Source organism: Thunnus thynnus, chromosome 13 (assembly GCF_963924715.1).
Source record: "Thunnus thynnus chromosome 13, fThuThy2.1, whole genome shotgun sequence".
Taxonomy (NCBI): domain Eukaryota; kingdom Metazoa; phylum Chordata; class Actinopteri; order Scombriformes; family Scombridae; genus Thunnus; species Thunnus thynnus.
In genome coordinates, this window is record NC_089529.1 from 32,060,785 (window position 1) to 32,082,744 (window position 21,960).

Sequence of the window (21,960 nt, forward strand, 5' to 3'; positions counted from 1 at the left end):
TCCTCACAAACCAGAGCGACATCCTCACAAACCAGAGCAATGTTCTCACAAACCAGAGCGACGTCCTCATGAACCAGTTACATCCTCACAAACCAGAGCGACGTCCTCACAAACCAGAGCGACGTCCTCATGAACCAGTTACATCCTCACAAACCAGAGCGAGGTCCTCATGAACCAGTTACGTCCTCACAAACCAGAGCGACGTCCTCACAAACCAGAGCGACGTTCTCACAAACCAGAGCGATGTCCTCATGAACCAGTTACATCCTCACAAACCAGAGCGATGTCCTCACAAACCAGAGCGACGTTCTCACAAACCAGAGCGACGTCCTCACAAACCAGAGCGACGTCCTCATGAACCAGTTACATCCTCACAAACCAGAGCGACGTTCTCACAAACCAGAGCGACGTTCTCACAAACCAGAGCGACTTCCTCATGAACCAGTTACATCCTCACAAACCAGAGCGACGTTCTCACAAACCAGAGCGACGTCCTCATGAACCAGTTACATCCTCACAAACCAGAGCGACTTCCTCACAAACCAGAGCGACGTTCTCACAAACCAGAGCGATGTCCTCATGAACCAGTTACATCCTCACAAACCAGAGCAACGTTCTCACAAACCAGAGCGACGTCCTCATGAACCAGTTACATCCTCACAAACCAGAACGACGTTCTCACAAACCAGAGCGACGTTCTCACAAACCAGAGCGACGTTCTCAAAAACCAGAGCAACGTCCTCATGAACCAGTTACATCCTCACAAACCAGAGCGACGTTCTCACAAACCAGAGCGACGTTCTCACAAACCAGAGCGACTTACTCATGAACCAGTTACATCCTCACAAACCAGAGCGACGTTCTCACAAACCAGAGCGATGTTCTCACAAACCAGAGCGACGTCCTCACAAACCAGAGCAACGTTCTCACAAACCAGAGCGACGTCCTCATGAACCAGTTACATCCTCACAAACCAGAGCGACGTCCTCATGAACCAGTTACATCCTCACAAACCAGAGCGACGTCCTCATGAACCAGTTACGTCCTCACAAACCAGAGCGACGTCCTCACAAACCAGAGCGACGTTCTCACAAACCAGAGCGATGTCCTCATGAACCAGTTACATCCTCACAAACCAGAGCGATGTCCTCACAAACCAGAGCGACGTTCTCACAAACCAGAGCGACGTCCTCACAAACCAGAGCGACGTCCTCATGAACCAGTTACATCCTCACAAACCAGAGCGACGTTCTCACAAACCAGAGCGACGTTCTCACAAACCAGAGCGACTTCCTCATGAACCAGTTACATCCTCACAAACCAGAGCGACGTTCTCACAAACCAGAGCGACGTTCTCACAAACCAGAGCGACGTCCTCACAAACCAGAGCGACGTCCTCATGAACCAGTTACATCCTCACAAACCAGAGCGACGTCCTCACAAACCAGAGCAACGTTCTCACAAACCAGAGCGACGTCCTCACAAACCAGAGCGACGTCCTCATGAACCAGTTACATCCTCACAAACCAGAGCGACGTCCTCATGAACCAGTTACGTCCTCACAAACCAGAGCGACGTCCTCACAAACCAGAGCGACGTCCTCACAAACCAGAGCGACGTCCTCACAAACCAGAGCGACGTCCTCATGAACCAGTTACATCCTCACAAACCAGAGCGACGTCCTCACAAACCAGAGCGACGTCCTCACAAACCAGAGCGACGTCCTCACAAACCAGAGCGACGTCCTCATGAACCAGTTACATCCTCACAAACCAGAGCGACATTCTCACAAACCAGAGCGACGTTCTCACAAACAAGAGCGACGTCCTCATGAACCAGTTACATCCTCACAAACCAGAGCAACGTTCTCACAAACCAGAGCGACGTCCTCATGAACCAGTTACATCCTCACAAACCAGAACGACGTTCTCACAAACCAGAGCGACGTTCTCACAAACCAGAGCGACGTTCTCACAAACCAGAGCAACATCCTCATGAACCAGTTACATCCTCACAAACCAGAGCGACGTTCTCACAAACCAGAGCGACGTTCTCACAAACCAGAGCGACTTCCTCATGAACCAGTTACATCCTCACAAACCAGAGCGACGTTCTCACAAACCAGAGCAATGTTCTCACAAACCAGAGCGACGTCCTCACAAACCAGAGCGACGTTCTCACAAACCAGAGCGACGTCCTCATGAACCAGTTACATCCTCACAAACCAGAGCGACGTCCTCACAAACCAGAGCGACGTCCTCATGAACCAGTTACATCCTCACAAACCAGAGCGACGTCCTCACAAACCAGAGCGACGTCCTCATGAACCAGTTACGTCCTCACAAACCAGAGCGAGGTCCTCATGAACCAGTTACGTCCTCACAAACCAGAGCGACGTTCTCACAAACCAGAGCGACGTCCTCACAAACCAGAGCGACGTCCTCACAAACCAGAGCGACGTCCTCATGAACCAGTTACATCCTCACAAACCAGAGCGACGTCCTCACAAACCAGAGCGACGTCCTCACAAACCAGAGCGACGTCCTCACAAACCAGAGCGACGTCCTCATGAACCAGTTACATCCTCACAAACCAGAGCGACATTCTCACAAACCAGAGCGACGTTCTCACAAACAAGAGCGACGTCCTCATGAACCAGTTACATCCTCACAAACCAGAGCAACGTTCTCACAAACCAGAGCGACGTCCTCATGAACCAGTTACATCCTCACAAACCAGAACGACGTTCTCACAAACCAGAGCGACGTTCTCACAAACCAGAGCGACGTTCTCACAAACCAGAGCAACATCCTCATGAACCAGTTACATCCTCACAAACCAGAGCGACGTTCTCACAAACCAGAGCGACGTTCTCACAAACCAGAGCGACTTCCTCATGAACCAGTTACATCCTCACAAACCAGAGCGACGTTCTCACAAACCAGAGCAATGTTCTCACAAACCAGAGCGACGTCCTCACAAACCAGAGCGACGTTCTCACAAACCAGAGCGACGTCCTCATGAACCAGTTACATCCTCACAAACCAGAGCGACGTCCTCACAAACCAGAGCGACGTCCTCATGAACCAGTTACATCCTCACAAACCAGAGCGACGTCCTCACAAACCAGAGCGACGTCCTCATGAACCAGTTACGTCCTCACAAACCAGAGCGAGGTCCTCATGAACCAGTTACGTCCTCACAAACCAGAGCGACGTCCTCACAAACCAGAGCGACGTTCTCACAAACCAGAGCGATGTCCTCATGAACCAGTTACATCCTCACAAACCAGAGCGATGTCCTCACAAACCAGAGCGACGTTCTCACAAACCAGAGCGACGTCCTCATGAACCAGTTACATCCTCACAAACCAGAGCGACGTTCTCACAAACCAGAGCGACGTTCTCACAAACCAGAGCGACTTCCTCATGAACCAGTTACATCCTCACAAACCAGAGCGACGTTCTCACAAACCAGAGCGACGTCCTCATGAACCAGTTACATCCTCACAAACCAGAGCGACTTCCTCACAAACCAGAGCGACTTCCTCACAAACCAGAGCGATGTCCTCATGAACCAGTTACATCCTCACAAACCAGAGCAACGTTCTCACAAACCAGAGCGACGTCCTCATGAACCAGTTACATCCTCACAAACCAGAACGACGTTCTCACAAACCAGAGCGACGTTCTCACAAACCAGAGCGACGTTCTCAAAAACCAGAGCAACGTCCTCATGAACCAGTTACATCCTCACAAACCAGAGCGACGTTCTCACAAACCAGAGCGACGTTCTCACAAACCAGAGCGACTTACTCATGAACCAGTTACATCCTCACAAACCAGAGCGACGTTCTCACAAACCAGAGCGATGTTCTCACAAACCAGAGCGACGTCCTCACAAACCAGAGCAACGTTCTCACAAACCAGAGCGACGTCCTCATGAACCAGTTACATCCTCACAAACCAGAGCGACGTCCTCATGAACCAGTTACATCCTCACAAACCAGAGCGACGTCCTCATGAACCAGTTACGTCCTCACAAACCAGAGCGACGTCCTCACAAACCAGAGCGACGTTCTCACAAACCAGAGCGATGTCCTCATGAACCAGTTACATCCTCACAAACCAGAGCGATGTCCTCACAAACCAGAGCGACGTTCTCACAAACCAGAGCGACGTCCTCACAAACCAGAGCGACGTTCTCACAAACCAGAGCGACGTCCTCATGAACCAGTTACATCCTCACAAACCAGAGCGACATTCTCACAAACCAGAGCGACGTTCTCACAAACAAGAGCGACGTCCTCATGAACCAGTTACATCCTCACAAACCAGAGCAACGTTCTCACAAACCAGAGCGACGTCCTCATGAACCAGTTACATCCTCACAAACCAGAACGACGTTCTCATGAACCAGTTACATCCTCACAAACCAGAGCGACGTCCTCACAAACCAGAGCGACGTCCTCATGAACCAGTTACATCCTCACAAACCAGAACGACGTCCTCACAAACCAGAGCGACGTCCTCACAAACCAGAGCGACGTTCTCACAAACCAGAGCGACGTCCTCACAAACCAGAGCGACGTCCTCACAAACCAGAGCGACGTCCTCATGAACCAGTTACATCCTCACAAACCAGAGCGACGTCCTCACAAACCAGAGCGACGTCCTCACAAACCAGAGCGACGTTCTCACAAACCAGAGCGACGTCCTCATGAACCAGTTACATCCTCACAAACCAGAGCGACATTCTCACAAACCAGAGCGACGTTCTCACAAACAAGAGCGACGTCCTCATGAACCAGTTACATCCTCACAAACCAGAGCAACGTTCTCACAAACCAGAGCGACGTCCTCATGAACCAGTTACATCCTCACAAACCAGAACGACGTTCTCATGAACCAGTTACATCCTCACAAACCAGAGCGACGTCCTCACAAACCAGAGCGACGTCCTCATGAACCAGTTACATCCTCACAAACCAGAGCGACGTCCTCACAAACCAGAGCGACGTCCTCATGAACCAGTTACGTCCTCACAAACCAGAGCGACGTCCTCACAAACCAGAGCGACGTTCTCACAAACCAGAGCGACGTCCTCATGAACCAGTTACATCCTCACAAACCAGAGCGACGTCCTCACAAACCAGAGCGATGTTCTCACAAACCAGAGCGACGTCCTCACAAACCAGAGCGACGTCCTCATGAACCAGTTACATCCTCACAAACCAGAGCGACGTTCTCACAAACCAGAGCGACGTTCTCACAAACCAGAGCGACTTCCTCATGAACCAGTTACATCCTCACAAACCAGAGCGACGTCCTCACAAACCACAGTGACGTTCTCACAAACCAGTTACATCCTCACAAACCAGAGCGACGTCCTCACAAACCAGAGCAACGTTCTCACAAACCAGAGCGACGTCCTCACAAACCAGAGCGACGTCCTCATGAACCAGTTACATCCTCACCAACCAGAGCGACGTCCTCACAAACCAGAGCGACGTCCTCATGAACCAGTTACATCCTCACAAACCAGAGCGACATCCTCACAAACCAGAGTGACGTCCTCACAAACCAGAGCGACGTTCTCACAAACCAGAGCGACGTCCTCATGAACCAGTTACATCCTCACAAACCAGAGCGATGTCCTCACAAACCAGAGCGACGTTCTCACAAACCAGAGCGACGTCCTCACAAACCAGAGCGACGTCCTCATGAACCAGTTACATCCTCACAAACCAGAGCGACATCCTCACAAACCAGAGCGACGTTCTCACAAACCAGAGCGACGTCCTCATGAACCAGTTACATCCTCACAAACCAGAGAGACGTTCTCACAAACCAGAGCGACGTTCTCACAAACCAGAGTGACGTCCTCATGAACCAGTTACATCCTCACAAACCAGAGAGACGTCCTCACAAACAAGAGCAACGTTCTCACAAACCAGAGCGACGTTCTCACAAACCAGAGCTCCAGGCTCTCTGGCCTCAGCTCTGAGCTCCAACCCCTCCCATCTGAGAGGGCTGGAATTGAGTAACAACAACTTGCAAAGTTCAGGAGTGAAGCTGCTGTCTGCTGGACTGGAGAGTCCACACTGTGCACTGGAAACTCTCAGGTCAGAATTCATCAACCTGCTCAACTGATCACTATTTAAACTGTGATTTATATGACTTGATAAACACCTGGACAATTTCTCTACTCAAATTATTTTCAGACCAGTTGTGTGTTTAGACCCTGTGAATAACTTTCTACTAATATATTTCCATTTGTTTTGTTCTGTCTCCGCTGTTGGAACCTGAAATACGAGAGAGGAGTTTTAGATACAAAAACTGAATGAAGAACTGTGTAATTGTGGCCCAAAGTTACACACATGCAGACAGTTATTCAGTGATCAGTGTTTTGTAACAGTTATAGTTTCTTTTAATTTCAGTGCAGTATCTGTGCTGGGATGATTGATTGAGTGATTTTTAGGCACAATGGTGATATGACAGTGCACCCCAGCTGTTATGTGGTTAACCACCATTTGATTCTTCTTTTGTTTCATACAACCTTTAAACTCTGGATGATTCTTGAAACTGTGTGAAGTGTAGTCAGCGAGTATGAGTGAAGGAGTCAGAAATGTTTTCTTACTGTGCCACATTAGTTGGGATTCCTGATCTGTATTCAACTGCGAGCATCTGATACGGAGTCATTTACCTCTGTGACATGTTGGAGGTTTGATCTTCTTACAAACTGTAGTCATATCTGTCACCTGCAGCTCTTCATCTTAGCAGCTCATTGTGGCTGCTTCTTCTTTCACTATTCTTTATTTAGACCTATTTTTAGCAGTGAAGAGTTAGCAGACGCTAACATCATGTTGACTAAGGTTACAGAAAGCTGGAACTGCCTCACAATACAAACCTTACTGTGGTTGGCCATTTGAATTTAGAAGTAGTGAATGGAAGTATTAAGTTTAACTTTAAAGATTACAGAAACACACTAGTGATGAAAGTAATAAAGACACTACCTTCCAGTCCTGCAGTGATCTCAGATCATGTGACATATATGTTGTTTTGTGTGTCTGCAGCCTGTCAGGATGTCTGATCACAGAGGAAGGCTGTGCAGCTCTGTCCTCAGCTCTGAGCTCCAACCCCTCCCATCTGAGAGAGCTGAATCTGAGCTACAATCATCCAGGAGACTCAGGAGAGAAGCTGCTGGACTGGAGGATCCACACTGGAGACTGGAGACTCTCAGGTATGGATAGACAGGTGGACTCTCTCAGGTATGGACCAACTCAGTCTCACAGCAATTCATGAAATAGTCATGTAATTTAATCTATCTATTCGTGTACATTGACACGATTTTTCCATTTATTTTGTGACAGTCCGCACAACTTTCAAACTAATGTATTTCAGGTGGAAGTAGGTTTTTTTCCTGCAGCAGGTTTTTCTCCTGTCCTCCCCAATATTTTGAGTCACCAGCCGCCACTGATATAACTATATATATATTATATATGTTCAGACGTGGCGCTGAAGTAAATCAATAGGACGGGCATTTGATTTTCATGAGGGGGCACAATGCATTGTATATTTGTTTAACCTGTTATCAAACAAGTTGAACACAGCTTTGGACGGAGGATACACAGACCCCCGGTCCTTGTGAAAGAAAACTGAATAGTAGGTTATCATTTTATAAATCTTTTGTTTATATGTTGCAAATGTTTTTAAACTAAGGGGTCAGTGGTTGTTGTCAACTGAATGTGATGTAATGTCATTGTCATTTTGGTATACATGCTGGTGAAGAAATCCTGCTCCTAGTCTAGTTGAACTCTTGAACTTGTTTCTATCTGAGGGCTGCTTGCTGACCTCTGGGGTTAGCTAGAGATATCTTTGTCTTAAGCCTGCTGTTTTAGAGACTGTGTGGATCATGAGATATCTAGACAAGCTAAAGTTGAAGGATGTCCATGGTTGAAGTTATTGATTGACCATGAGGTCTCTGTTAGATCGTATGACCATACTTGTTTGTAAGAAGGTGTAACAGTTTGTGGAAGTGTCTATTAGGGACCAGACTGTTTTAGCTTTCATTCTGGAGAGGTATAAAGCTGTCTGGTTTGGGTTAACAATCTTTAGAGAAAGGGCCGGCTGAACAACATGCTTTCTCTCCAAAAATACAAGATGATTGTATTTTTGTTTGTGTTTGGACATTTGTATAATTGTTACTGATGGTGTGATGGATTGTACAGCGTCTACAACTGCGTCAACAAGTAACAATGTTTAATGCTTTCTTTGTGTCTCTGTGTGGTTCTTGAGCAATGATAAAACATTTCCACAACATCCTCCCGCCAGTTAAAAAGGAACAAATTTAGTCTTTGCAAACAGAAATGATGTCTGTGTTAATTTGCATATAGAGCGAGGAAGTGAGATCCGAATAACAAGTGGTCACTCAAGACGCATGTTAATACCAGGCGTAAACAGACGTACTTGGAGCTGTCCACTTGTGATCAGATCACCTGAGACGGATGTTAATACCAGGTGTAAACAGGGACTAAGATGCAAGGAAAAGAAGCAAGTGAGGGAAACGTGGATGCAATTTAAGAGACTTGAGATGCAACCAAGGAAACAAAGCGAGGAGAGAGGAAACGAGAACATTTGTTTTTAGAGACATGAGACATCCTTTCCTCTGAAGTGTCACATGAAGCGACGTCCGTTTCTGATGAGGGCGACAGCTGATCACAGCTGATCAGCTGTCAGTCAGTTTTAACAGCTGTAGAAACTTCTGATTAATACTAATAAATGTTCACAGTTATCACTGCAGCAGCTGTTTCCTCTCTGCAGCTGTTACCTGTTTAACAAACATAAATAACAACCTGCATTCTGCATTTATACTGTGTCCTGCTCAGAGGCACAGGAACCATTTCTACTCACAGAATGCATTTATATTATTTATTGATTATTTGCATCTGTATTGTTTGATATTCTGATAGTGAATTCATTATTTAATAACCCAGAATATGATCAGAGTGTCTTTTGAACACTGGAAAATATGTATTTGGCTAAATGTTTCAGGGAAAATGGAAATGATGTAACTCATATCAAACCCGACGCTCAGGAATTTTCAGCCTCACATGTGACTGAATGTAAATGAGGATAAATGATGTAAAATATAAATGTGTTGAACTGTTATTATGGATCAAATTAAGGTCAGGGAGGGAGGGATTGTCTGAACGCAGCGTTGTGGCGCTGTTGCTTTGTCTCGGGGGAAACAAAGGAAAGAGCACCGCGTGGTCGGACCTCAGCGGGTACACGAAGGCCTTCTCTGTGTGACCTCGCGGTTTGAGGCCCAACAGAGTGATGAGAGAAGCTGCTGCATCAAATCTACCCATTTAAAACATTAAAACATCACATAACTGAGAGCTGAAGGAACAACATGGTATTTATCAATCAATCAATCAATCATCAATCAATGTTTGGGCTGAAACTAAACATTTGAAGAGATTACAGCGGCGACGTGCCAAGTTTATTGTATTTTTATAAAAACGAAGGATTGAAAAATGCAGAGCAGGTGAGTCGGTGTTCAGACAGACGCAGCACACGGACAACAAGATGAGCTCTGATTGGTCGTCACACGTAGATGTCTTCTGCATCCACTGACGGCTGCTGTGTGATTGGTGTTTCCTTGGAAACGGCAGGATCACAGGGAACTGTGGAGAGTAGAGCATGTTAGCATGTTAGCATGTGTGTGTGTGTGTGTGTGTGTGTGTGTGTGTGTGTGTGTGTGTACCATAATCACACTCCTCCTCTTTCTTGTTGTTGCCATGGTGACTGTGCATCGTCATGTAAACATTTTCCTCCGTGGGTCCTGCAGCAGGAGAGCAGATTAATCACATGGAAGTCTTACCCTTAGGGAGCACTTCTTTACTAGATATGATCAATCTGTCTTTAGTAACAGGCTATGTACCACAGTCCTTTAAAGTAGCTGTAATTAAACCTCTTCTTAAGAAGCCTATTCTTGATTCAGGTGTTTTAGCCAATTATAGACCTATATCTAACCTTCCATTTCTCTCTAAGATCCTTGAGAAAGCAGTCTCTAATCAGTTATGTGACTTTCTACATAACAATAGTTTATTTGAGGATTTTCAGTCAGGATTTAGAGGCATCATAGCACAGAGACAGCACTGGTGAAAGTCACTAATGACCTCCTAACTGCATCGGACAAAGGATTTGTCTCTATACTTGTCCTGTTAGATCTCAGTGCTGCATTCGACACAATTGACCATCAAATCCTTTTGCAGAGACTGGAACATTTAATTGGCATTAAAGGAACTGCATTAAGCTGGTTTAAGTCCTATTTATCAGACCGATTTCAGTTTGTACATGTTAATGATGAATCCTCCATGAAGGCAAAAGTTAGACACGGAGTTCCACAAGGTTCTGTACTTGGACCAATTCTATTCACCTTGTATATGCTTCCTTTAGGTAATATTATTAGGAAACACTCCATAAATGTTCAGTGTTATGCAGATGATACCCAATTATATTTATCAGCTATCAGGCTCCTCTCCTGTGGAACCATCTTCCAGATTGGGTCCGGGGTGCAGACACCCTCTCTATGTTTAAGAGTAGGCTTCAAACTTTCCTTTTTGATAAAGCTTATAGTTAGGGCCGACCAGGCTCGCCTTGGATCAGCCCTTAGTTATGCTGCTATAGGCCTAGACTGCTGGGGGACTTCCCATGATGCACTGGGCTCCTCTCTCCTCCTCCTCCTCTGCATCTGGGATGCAGGCTCTGGCCTTGCTGCTGTTTGTTGTTGCTAGTCATGTATCTATTGTTGTTGTTGTTGTTGTTTTTGTTATTATTATGCTTCTCTGTGTCTCCCTCCTTTCCCTCCAGACGGCGCCACCTAGAGTCCTGAGATAACGTCTGTTGGGATTTGATGCTTTATAAATAAAAATAGAAATGAACTGAGTTCATAATGTTGTATTAATATTAATCTGCAGAGATTATAGATGAACCTCTTGCTCATGTCAGAGCTCAGACTGTCTCTGATTGGCTGCTGTACCTGCAGTCCTCATCCTCTGGCTCCTCCTCCTCCTCAGGATGAAGACGGTGATGAAGATCAGCAGCAGAAACATCAGGAGGGAGCAAACCGACACAGACGACAGCAAACTGCTGCTGCTGCTGCTGCTGCTGCTGCCGCTGCTGCTGCTGCTGCTGCTGCTGACATCTGCTGACACACAGCAAACACTCAGAGATTCATCACTGCTGCTGATCAGCTGATCGACGGGCTGATCAGGATCAGCTGATCAGCTGATCGAAGCACCGTCACTCCATAAACAGGTCGATGTAACGTCTTTGACTCAGACAGATGATGTCATCCTGCTGATCAGGAAACATCCTGCAGCTGTTGGACTCAGTTTGACCTTTAACCTTTGACCTTTGACCTGGACGACTGCTGCTGACGGTCAGAATATTATTATCATTTATCAGAAGTGACAGTTATTGATACATTCAGCAGTACGTTGCAAATATATTCTCATCTGAGGTTTTCATACTTCCTGCGTTACGTCACACTGATGTTTACTTTCTTTGTTTGTTTTTCATACAAACATTCACGTGAAAAACATGTCGGACTGAACCAGCTGACTGTTTATAAACAACAGCTGGAATAAATAATAATATAAAATATATATAAATAATAAATAAACTGTTTATAAACAACAGCTGGAATAAATAATAATATAAAATATATATAAATAATAAATAAAACTCAAACACTGAAACCTGTAAAGCTCTCAGGAGAACAAATACTTTTACTATTTCTACTAAAGGACAGTAGTACACACCACAGTACACTAGTGTGTACTACTGTATAATAGTGTGTACTAATGTACAGTAGTGTGTACTACTGTGTAATAGTGTGTACTAATGTACAGTAGTGCATACTACAGTACATTAGTGTGTACTACTGTATAATAGTGCATACTAAAGTACAGTAGTGTGTACTACTGTATAATAGTGTGTACTAATGTACAGTAGTGTGTACTACTGTATAATAGTGTGTACTAATGTACAGTAGTGTGTACTACTGTATAATAGTGTGTACTAAAGTACAGTAGTGTGTACTACTGTATAATAGTGCATACTAAAGTACAGTAGTGTGTACTACTGTATAATAGTGTGTACTAATGTACAGTAGTGCATACTACAGTACAGTAGTGTGTACTACTGTATAATGGTAAGTACTAATGCACAGTAGTACACACTACAATACACTAGTGTGTACTACTGTATAATAGTGCATACTAAAGTACAGTAGTGTGTACTACTGTATAATAGTGTGTACTAATGCACAGTAGTACACACTACAATACACTAGTGTGTACTACCGTACATTAGTGTGTACTAATGTACAGTAGTGTGTACTACTGTGTAATAGTGCATACTACAGTACATTAGTGTGTACTACTGTATAATAGTGCATACTAAAGTACAGTAGTGTGTACTACCGTACATTAGTGTGTACTAATGTACAGTAGTGTGTACTACTGTGTAATAGTGCATACTAAAGTACAGTAGTGTGTACTACTGTATAATAGTGTGTACTAATGTACAGTAGTACACACTACAGTACAGTAGTGTGTACTACTGTATAATAGTGTGTACTAATGTACAGTAGTGTGTACTACTGTGTAATAGTGTGTACTAATGTACAGTAGTGCATACTACAGTACATTAGTGTGTACTACTATATAATAGTGCATACTAAAGTACAGTAGTGTGTACTACTGTATAATAGTGTGTACTAATGTACAGTAGTACATACTACAGTACAGTAGTGTGTACTACCGTATAATGGTAAGTACTAATGCACAGTAGTACACACTACAGTACACTAGTGTGTACTACCGTACATTACTGTGTACTAATGTACAGTAGTGTGTACTACTGTATAATAGGGTGTACTAAAGTACAGTAGTGTGTACTACTGTATAATAGTGCGTACTAAAGTACAGTATTGTGTACTACTGTATAATAGTGTGTACTAATGTACAGTAGTGCATACTACAGTATAGTAGTGTGTACTACTGTATAATAGTGTGTACTAATGTACAGTAGTGTGTACTACTGTGTAATAGTGTGTACTAATGTACAGTAGTGTGTACTAATGTATAATAGTGCATACTAAAATACAGTAGTGTGTACTACTGTATAATAGTGCGTACTAATGTACAGTGGTGTGTACTACTGTACAGTAGTGTGTACTGATGTACAGTAGTGTGTACTACTGTATAATAGTGTGTACTAAAGTACACTAGTGTGTTCTACTGTATAATAGTGTGTACTAATGTACAGTAGTGCATACTACAGTACAGTAGTGTGTACTACAGTATAGTAGTGTGTACTACTGTATAATAGTGTGTACTAATGTACACTAGTGTGTACTACTGTATAATAGTGTATACTAATGTACAGTAGTGCATACTACAGTATAGTAGTGTGTACTAATGTACAGTAGTGTGTACTACTGTGTAATAGTGTGTACTAATGTACAGTAGTGCATACTACAGTACAGTAGTGTGTACTACTGTATAATAGTGCATACTAAATTACAGTAGTGTGTACTACTGTATAATAGTGTGTACTAATGTACAGTAGTGCATACAACAGTACAGTAGTGTGTACTACAGTATAGTAGTGTGTACTACTGTATAATAGTGTGTACTAATGTACAGTAGTGTGTACTACTGTATAATAGTGTATACTAATGTACAGTAGTGCATACTACAGTATAGTAGTGTGTACTACTGTATAATAGTGTGTACTAATGTACAGTAGTGTGTACTACTGTATAATAGTGTGTACTAATGTACAGTAGTGCGTACTACAGTACAGTAGTGTGTACTACTGTATAATAGTGTGTACTAATGTACAGTAGTATGTACTACAGTACAGTAGTGTGTACTACTGTATAATAGTGCATACTAATGTACAGTAGTGCATACTAATGTACAGTAGTGCATACTACAGTACAGTAGTGTGTGCTACAGTACAGTAGTGTGTACTACTGTATAATAGTGCATACTTAAGTACAGTAGTGTGTACTACAGTACAGTAGTGTGTACTACTGTATAATAGTGTGTACTAATGTACAGTAGTGTGTGCTACAGTACAGTAGTGTGTACTACTGTATAATAATGCATACTACAGTACAGTAGTGTGTACTACAGTATAGTAATGTGTACTACTGTATAATAGTGTGTACTAAAGTACAGTAGTGTGTACTACTGTATAATAGTGTGTACTAATGTACAGTAGTGGATACTACAGTACAGTAGTGTGTACTACTGTATAATAGTGTGTACTAATGTACAGTAGTGCGTACTACAGTACAGTAGTGTGTACTACTGTATAATAGTGTGTACTAATGTACAGTAGTGTGTACTACTGTATAATAGTGTGTACTAATGTACAGTAGTGCGTACTACAGTACAGTAGTGTGTACTACTGTATAATAGTGTGTACTAATGTACAGTAGTGCGTACTACAGTACAGTAGTGTGTACTACTGTATAATAGTGTGTACTAATGTACAGTAGTATGTACTACAGTACAGTAGTGTGTACTACTGTATAATAGTGCATACTAATGTACAGTAGTGTGTACTGCTGTATAATAGTGCATACTTAAGTACAGTAGTGTGTACTACAGTACAGTAGTGTGTACTACTGTATAATAATGCATACTACAGTACAGTAGTGTGTACTACAGTATAGTAATGTGTACTACTGTATAATAGTGTGTACTAAAGTACAGTAGTGTGTACTACTGTATAATAGTGTGTACTAATGTACAGTAGTATGTACTACAGTACAGTAGTGTGTACTACTGTATAATAGTGCATACTAATGTACAGTAGTGCATACTACAGTACAGTAGTGTGTGCTACAGTACAGTAGTGTGTACTACTGTATAATAGTGCATACTAAAGTACAGTAGAGTGTACTACTGTATAATAGTGCATACTTAAGTACAGTAGTGTGTACTACAGTACAGTAGTGTGTACTACTGTATAATAGTGTGTACTAATGTACAGTAGTGTGTACTACAGTACAGTAGTGTGTGCTACAGTACAGTAGTGTGTACTACTGTATAATAATGCATACTACAGTATAGTAGTGTGTACTACTGTATAATAGTGCGTACTAAAGTACAGTAGTGTGTACTACTGTATAATAGTGTGTACTAATATACAGTAGTCCATACTACAGTATAGTAGTGTGTACTACTATATAATAGTGCGTACTAAAGTACAGTAGTGTGTACTACTGTATAATAGTGTGTACTACAGTACAGTAGTGTGTACTACAGTACAGTGGTGTGTACTATTGTATAATAGTGTGTACTACAGTACAGTAGTGTGTACTACAGTACAGTGGTGTGTACTACTGTATAATAGTGTGTACTACTGTATCATAGTGTGTACTACAGTACAGTAGTGTGTACTACAGTACAGTGGTGTGTACTATTGTATAATAGTGTGTACTACAGTACAGTAGTGTGTACTACAGTACAGTGGTGTGTACTACTGTATAATAGTGTGTACTACTGTATCATAGTGTGTACTACAGTACAGTAGTGTGTACTACAGTACAGTGGTGTGTACTACTGTATAATAGTGTGTACTACAGTACAGTAGTGTGTACTACAGTACAGTGGTGTGTACTACTGTATAATAGTGTGTACTACAGTACAGTAGTGTGTACTACAGTACAGTAGTGTGTACTACAGTACAGTAGTGCATACTAATGTACAGTAGTGTGTACTACAGTACAGTAGTGTGTACTACAGTACAGTAGTGTGTACTACAGTACAGTGGTGTGTACTACAGTACAGTATTGTGTACTACTGACCTTCCACAGTGAGCAGGAAGCGTTTCTTCAGCAGACAGTACCCTCCCTTGTCAAACGCCTCAACGCTGTAGTTTCCTGCGTCTTCAGCCTGAACGTGGTTGAACCTCAGCGAGCCGTCCTTCTGCAGGTCGCAGCGTCCGTGGTCACATGTGGTTTTGTTTTTCTTCAGCAGCCGCTCGTTGTTGTGGTTCCAGTTGACGTGACTTATGGCCTCTATCTGTCCCCCCTGCAGGTCAGAGGTCAGCACCACCTCCTTCCCGCAGACTGCAGACACTGGCAGCACCTCTACAGAGGCAGCTGGGGTCAAAGGTCACACACACACACACATACACACATATCAGCTAGCTCATCACATGACCTCCCTCACTGTTACCATGGAAACAAAGAAAGTAAAAAGAGCAGTGAAATGAGAGTTTCTGATAAACATCCATCCACTGATCATTTTCTCAGTTAACTGATCAATTCATCTTCTGATCCATAAAGCATTTCATTGAAGGTTGTGATGACAACATGAAGGTTGATGTTCTGCCTGTAAATACTACATTACCCATGATGCTCAGCTGCTGCTGCGAACAACAACAATGACTGTCAACTGGTTAATAACCTTTAAAGCTCTGTGATTGGATGATAGTTAGTGAAATGCATCCTGGGAGTCCTAGCTGACTTCAGTGTTTGTGTCTCGTCTCACCTGTCTGAGCGTCACTCTTCATCATCATCACCACCATCATCATCATCATCATCATCATCATCGTCATCATCGTCATCATCAACTCTGCAGCTGCATGAGTCTGTTGGCCCCGCCCCCTCAGCTGTCAATCACTCTGAGGAGGAAACACACACTTTCAGTGGTTACAGTGTGTGTGTGTGTGTTTCTGTAACTCAGCTGCTTTATAAATCTCCATCTTCCATTCTGAATTATCTAACCAGGACATAATAATAATAATAATAATAATTAAACATTGTATTCATAGAGCAGTTTTCATGGTTCTCAAAGACACTTTATAAAAGTTAAAATGTTGATATAAAACACTTTAACAGCATCGTTGACTAAAAACATAATAAGACGAACAGATGAACTGAACCTCAGACCTGCTTTGATTGTATTTATTGATCGGGACAGTGCGCAGTTTTAAACATTAAAGATGAACCCACAACGTCATCTAGAAATGGGTCAGGGTTGTAAAAGCAGGACTACGACCATAGATGGAGTTTAGACTCATCGATCACACAGCTGATTGGTGTTTAGTAGATGTTTTCATTTGGTTTTAACGCAGTAGTACAGTAATAATCATAATAATAACAATATAATAATTATAGTTTAATCTGTTTCATGATCTGTTGATCTAACATCAGTATCTACAGTTTCAGATCAGATTCACATCACAAACTCGTTAATTCTGATGTTTCTTCCTCTGAAACATCGTTGTTTATTATTTTGCTGTGATGTGTTGTTTATCTTCCTGTTTGTGTGTAAGCTGCTGATCGCTGGTTACTGCTGCTAATAAACAGAAACAGAGAGAGAAGACCTGCAGCAGCTGCAGTAATGTGTTTATCTGAAGTTGTCTGAAGAATGAAAACACAGAGTGATGAATCTTTCTCTACTCGTACAGCCGGACAACCAGTCTCAGCTTACATACAGTATGTCCTAGCAGGAATTACACAGAGAGACGGTAATAAAATAATAAAGCACGTAGCCGAACCAATCAACAAACTGTTCATGACCTCCTGACAGAGTGACAGTCGATTCTACGACCAGGCGTCTCTGTACAGACGACCGTCAGCTGTCTATTAAAGTTTAGGCACATACTTAGACACAATAAATCCCTCACACCACCTACCTGTCTGCTGACGCAACAATAACCAGGATAAACACGGATTCAGCCGGAGACAAAAACAACAAACTGGAATTGAATGAAACAAACACGATGAAACAGAGAAGAAGAAGGAAACGAGACCATCAGACCACACGATGTTTCACAGGGAAGCAAACTGAGACCGAAACACAGACAGGAAACACTTTTAACCAGTTTAAACTAAACTGCGTCATTCACACCAGCATCTGATCACTGATGCTGCACAACAATCACATTACAACATGTTTACATCAATCACTGTATCAATATGTCATAAAACAAACTTAGAATATTGATCATTAGATATTAGATGGTTGTAAAGGTGCAGGATTATCAATCATTCAGATGTTCACGTCACAGTTTCCAGTAACGTATCGACACATCATACGGTTATTATAAATAATAACCATATAACCACACGGCAGCACTGAGGGGGTATTTTCAGGGCAGCTTCGACACAGATCAGACCCACAGTGAGGTTAAAGCTGTGTGAAAACGTTCTGGGTTCAACTGAAAGAGGCTTATTTCAGTGAAACGAGACCGACGGCGAGTCTGTGTCTGTTGGGAAAGCTTCTGTTATGCTTATCAGAGACCCAGACGCTGATTTATAGATTGTATGTCTGAGTTTTCACTTATTAAATGTCAACTTACCACTGAAGTAAGCATCCTATGTTGCATTTTCACTTTATGTTTAGTGATATTATCAAGTTATTTTCCATCCGATGTACATTTACATGTTTTTATGTTCATTTTATCTTTGATGTGAAGCACTTTTATTGCTCCCTTCTTGTCTACTGATTTTTGCTTTTATCATATTTATTTTCTCTTCTCATTCAGACTATTTTTCTTATTTTCCACAAACGAATTGTTCTCACCAGATGACGCACAGAAGGGTTGATATCAAAGTAGAAAATTAAGATACAAAAATAAACTTCAATAAAACGTGTGGCCACAAACTAAAGAACAGCTGAGAGCTGATGAACCAGCTGATTCAATCACTAGTTGCTGCTTCAGTGTCGCTTCATGTTCTAACATCAACACAACTCCAGTAGTTCATAATGAATCTATTTCACATCATCATATTGCATTACATTTATGCATAATTACTCAAAATCAAACTTGGTAACAAAATCATAAGTTTGGCTGGTTATACTGGTTTATATACTGGTTTGTACTTACTTCCAGCTTTAAACTGACTGTTGCCTTTTTCCTTCAGTGTTAAACTCTGCTGCCGTCGACTCTGAAACACAAAACAGAAAATAAACTGGAGCTCAGAAACCTGCAAATGTGACCAAAACTCTGATTTACAGCATCAGACCTGACACCTGAACGCCTCTTTACAGAGCTAAAAGACAAGCTGAGAGCAAGAGTCCTGGTCTGAGGACGTCGCTCTGGTTCTTGAGGACGTCGCTCTGGTTTATGAGGACGTCGCTCTGGTTTGTGAGGATGTAACTGGTTCATGAGGACGTCGCTCTGGTTTGTGAGGACATCACTCTGGTTTGTGAGGACGTCGCTCTGGTTTGTGAGGACGTCGCTCTGGTTTGTTAGGACATCACTCTGGTTTGTTAGGACGTCACTCTGGTTTGTTAGGACGTCACTCTGGTTCATGAGGACGTCTCTCTGGTTTGTGAGGACGTCACTCTGGTTTGTGAGGACGTCACTCTGGTTCGTGAGGACGTCACTCTGGTTCATGAGGACGTCTCTCTGGTTTGTGAGGACGTCACTCTGGTTTGTGAGGACGTCACTCTGGTTTGTGAGGACGTCACTCTGGTTCATGAGGACGTCTCTCTGGTTTGTGAGGACGTCACTCTGGTTCATGAGGACGTCTCTCTGGTTTGTGAGGACGTCACTCTGGTTCTTGAGGATGTCACTCTGGTTTGTGAGGACGTCACTCTGGTTCATGAGGACGTCTCTCTGGTTTGTGAGGACGTCACTCTGGTTTGTGAGGACGTCACTCTGGTTTGTGAGGACGTCTCTCTGGTTCTTGAGGACGTCACTCTGGTTTGTGAGGACGTCACTCTGGTTTGTTAGGACGTCGCTCTGGTTTGTGAGGACGTCGCTCTGGTTTGTTAGGACGTCACTCTGGTTTGTGAGGACGTCGCTCTGGTTTGTGAGGACATCACTCTGGTTTGTTAGGACATCACTCTGGTTCGTGAGGACGTCGCTCTGGTTTGTGAGGACATCACTCTGGTTCTTGAGGATGTCACTCTGGTTTGTGAGGACGTCACTCTGGTTCATGAGGACGTCGCTCTGGTTTGTGAGGACGTCGCTCTGGTTTGTGAGGACGTCTCTCTGGTTCATGAGGACATCTCTCTGGTTTGTGAGGACGTCACTCTGGTTTGTGAGGACGTCACTCTGGTTCATGAGGACGTCACTCTGGTTTGTTAGGACGTCACTCTGGTTTGTGAGGACGTCACTCTGGTTCATGAGGATGTTGCTCTGGTTTGTGAGGACGTCTCTCTGGTTCATGAGGACGTAGCTCTGGTTTGTGAGGATGTCACTCTGGTTCATGAGGACGTCTCTCTGGTTTGTGAGGACGTCTCTCTGGTTTGTGAGGACGTCACTCTGGTTTGTGAGGACGTCGCTCTTGTTTGTGAGGACGTCTCTCTGGTTTGTGAGGACGTCACTCTGGTTTGTGAGGACGTCGCTCTGGTTTGTGAGGACGTCTCTCTGGTTTGTGAGGACGTCACTCTGGTTCGTGAGGATGTCACTCTGGTTCATGAGGACGTCGCTCTGGTTTGTGAGGACGTCTCTCTGGTTTGTGAGGACGTCTCTCTGGTTTGTGAGGACGTCACTCTGGTTTGTGAGGATGTCACTCTGGTTCATGAGGACGTCGCTCTGGTTTGTGAGGACGTCTCTCTGGTTTGTGAGGACGTCTCTCTGGTTTGTGAGGATGTCACTCTGGTTTGTGAGGACGTCACTCTGGTTCATGAGGACGTCGCTCTGGTTTGTGAGGACGTCTCTCTGGTTTGTGAGGACGTCACTCTGGTTCATGAGGACGTCACTCTGGTTTGTTAGGACGTCGCTCTGGTTTGTGAGGACGTCACTCTGGTTCATGAGGATGTTGCTCTGGTTTGTTAGGACGTCGCTCTGGTTTGTGAGGACGTCTCTCTGGTTTGTGAGGACGTCTCTCTGGTTTGTGAGGACGTCACTCTGGTTTGTGAGGACGTCTCTCTGGTTTGTGAGGACGTCTCTCTGGTTTGTGAGGACGTCACTCTGGTTTGTGAGGACGTCACTCTGGTTCATGAGGACGTCGCTCTGGTTTGTGAGGACGTCTCTCTGGTTTGTGAGGACGTCTCTCTGGTTTGTGAGGATGTCACTCTGGTTTGTGAGGACGTCACTCTGGTTCATGAGGACGTCGCTCTGGTTTGTGAGGACGTCTCTCTGGTTTGTGAGGACGTCACTCTGGTTCATGAGGACGTCACTCTGGTTTGTTAGGACGTCGCTCTGGTTTGTGAGGACGTCACTCTGGTTCATGAGGACGTAGCTCTGGTTTGTGAGGACGTCACTCTGGTTCATGAGGACGTCACTCTGGTTTGTTAGGACGTCGCTCTGGTTTGTTAGGACGTCACTCTGGTTTATGAGGACGTCGCTCTGGTTCATGAGGACGTCGCTCTGGTTTGTGAGGACGTCACTCTGGTTTGTGAGGACGTCACTCTGGTTTGTGAGGACGTCACTCTGGTTTGTGAGGACGTCTCTCTGGTTTGTGAGGACGTCACTCTGGTTTGTGAGGATGTCACTCTGGTTCATGAGGACGTCGCTCTGGTTTGTGAGGACGTCTCTCTGGTTTGTGAGGACGTCTCTCTGGTTTGTGAGGACGTCACTCTGGTTTGTGAGGATGTCACTCTGGTTCATGAGGACGTCGCTCTGGTTTGTGAGGACGTCTCTCTGGTTTGTGAGGACGTCGCTCTGGTTTGTGAGGACGTCTCTCTGGTTTGTGAGGACGTCTCTCTGGTTTGTGAGGATGTCACTCTGGTTTGTTAGGACGTCGCTCTGGTTTGTGAGGACGTCTCTCTGGTTCGTGAGGACGTCACTCTGGTTCATGAGGACGTCACTCTGGTTTGTTAGGACGTCGCTCTGGTTTGTGAGGACGTCTCTCTGGTTTGTGAGGATGTCACTCTGGTTCATGAGGACGTCACTCTGGTTTGTTAGGACGTAGCTCTGGTTCATGAGGACGTCACTCTGGTTTGTTAGGACGTCGCTCTGGTTT

General features: G+C 43.9%; 1 protein-coding gene across 3 annotated transcripts; it reads right to left on the reverse strand.

Moving 5' to 3' along the window:
- Window positions 1-9,472: 9,472 nt before the first annotated feature.
- LOC137196230 (uncharacterized) lies at window positions 9,473-20,167 on the reverse strand. 3 transcript variants are annotated; one of them, XM_067609094.1, is made up of 6 exons: window positions 18,930-20,079; window positions 16,586-16,718; window positions 15,898-16,194; window positions 11,047-11,211; window positions 9,769-9,846; window positions 9,473-9,688 (listed from the first exon to the last, which is right to left on the reverse strand). In XM_067609094.1, exons 2-6 carry the CDS (start codon window positions 16,662-16,664, stop codon window positions 9,609-9,611), a joined length of 699 nt encoding a protein of 232 aa, XP_067465195.1. In that variant the 5' UTR covers window positions 16,665-16,718; window positions 18,930-20,079; the 3' UTR covers window positions 9,473-9,608. The 3 variants fall into 3 exon arrangements, 2 of the variants coding, with proteins under 2 accessions (XP_067465195.1, XP_067465194.1); XM_067609093.1 differs by lacking the exon at window positions 18,930-20,079 and adding an exon at window positions 17,736-18,912; XR_010931233.1 differs by lacking the exons at window positions 9,473-9,688; window positions 9,769-9,846; window positions 11,047-11,211 and having other exon boundaries at window positions 16,055-16,194; window positions 18,930-20,167.
- Window positions 20,168-21,960: the final 1,793 nt, after the last annotated feature.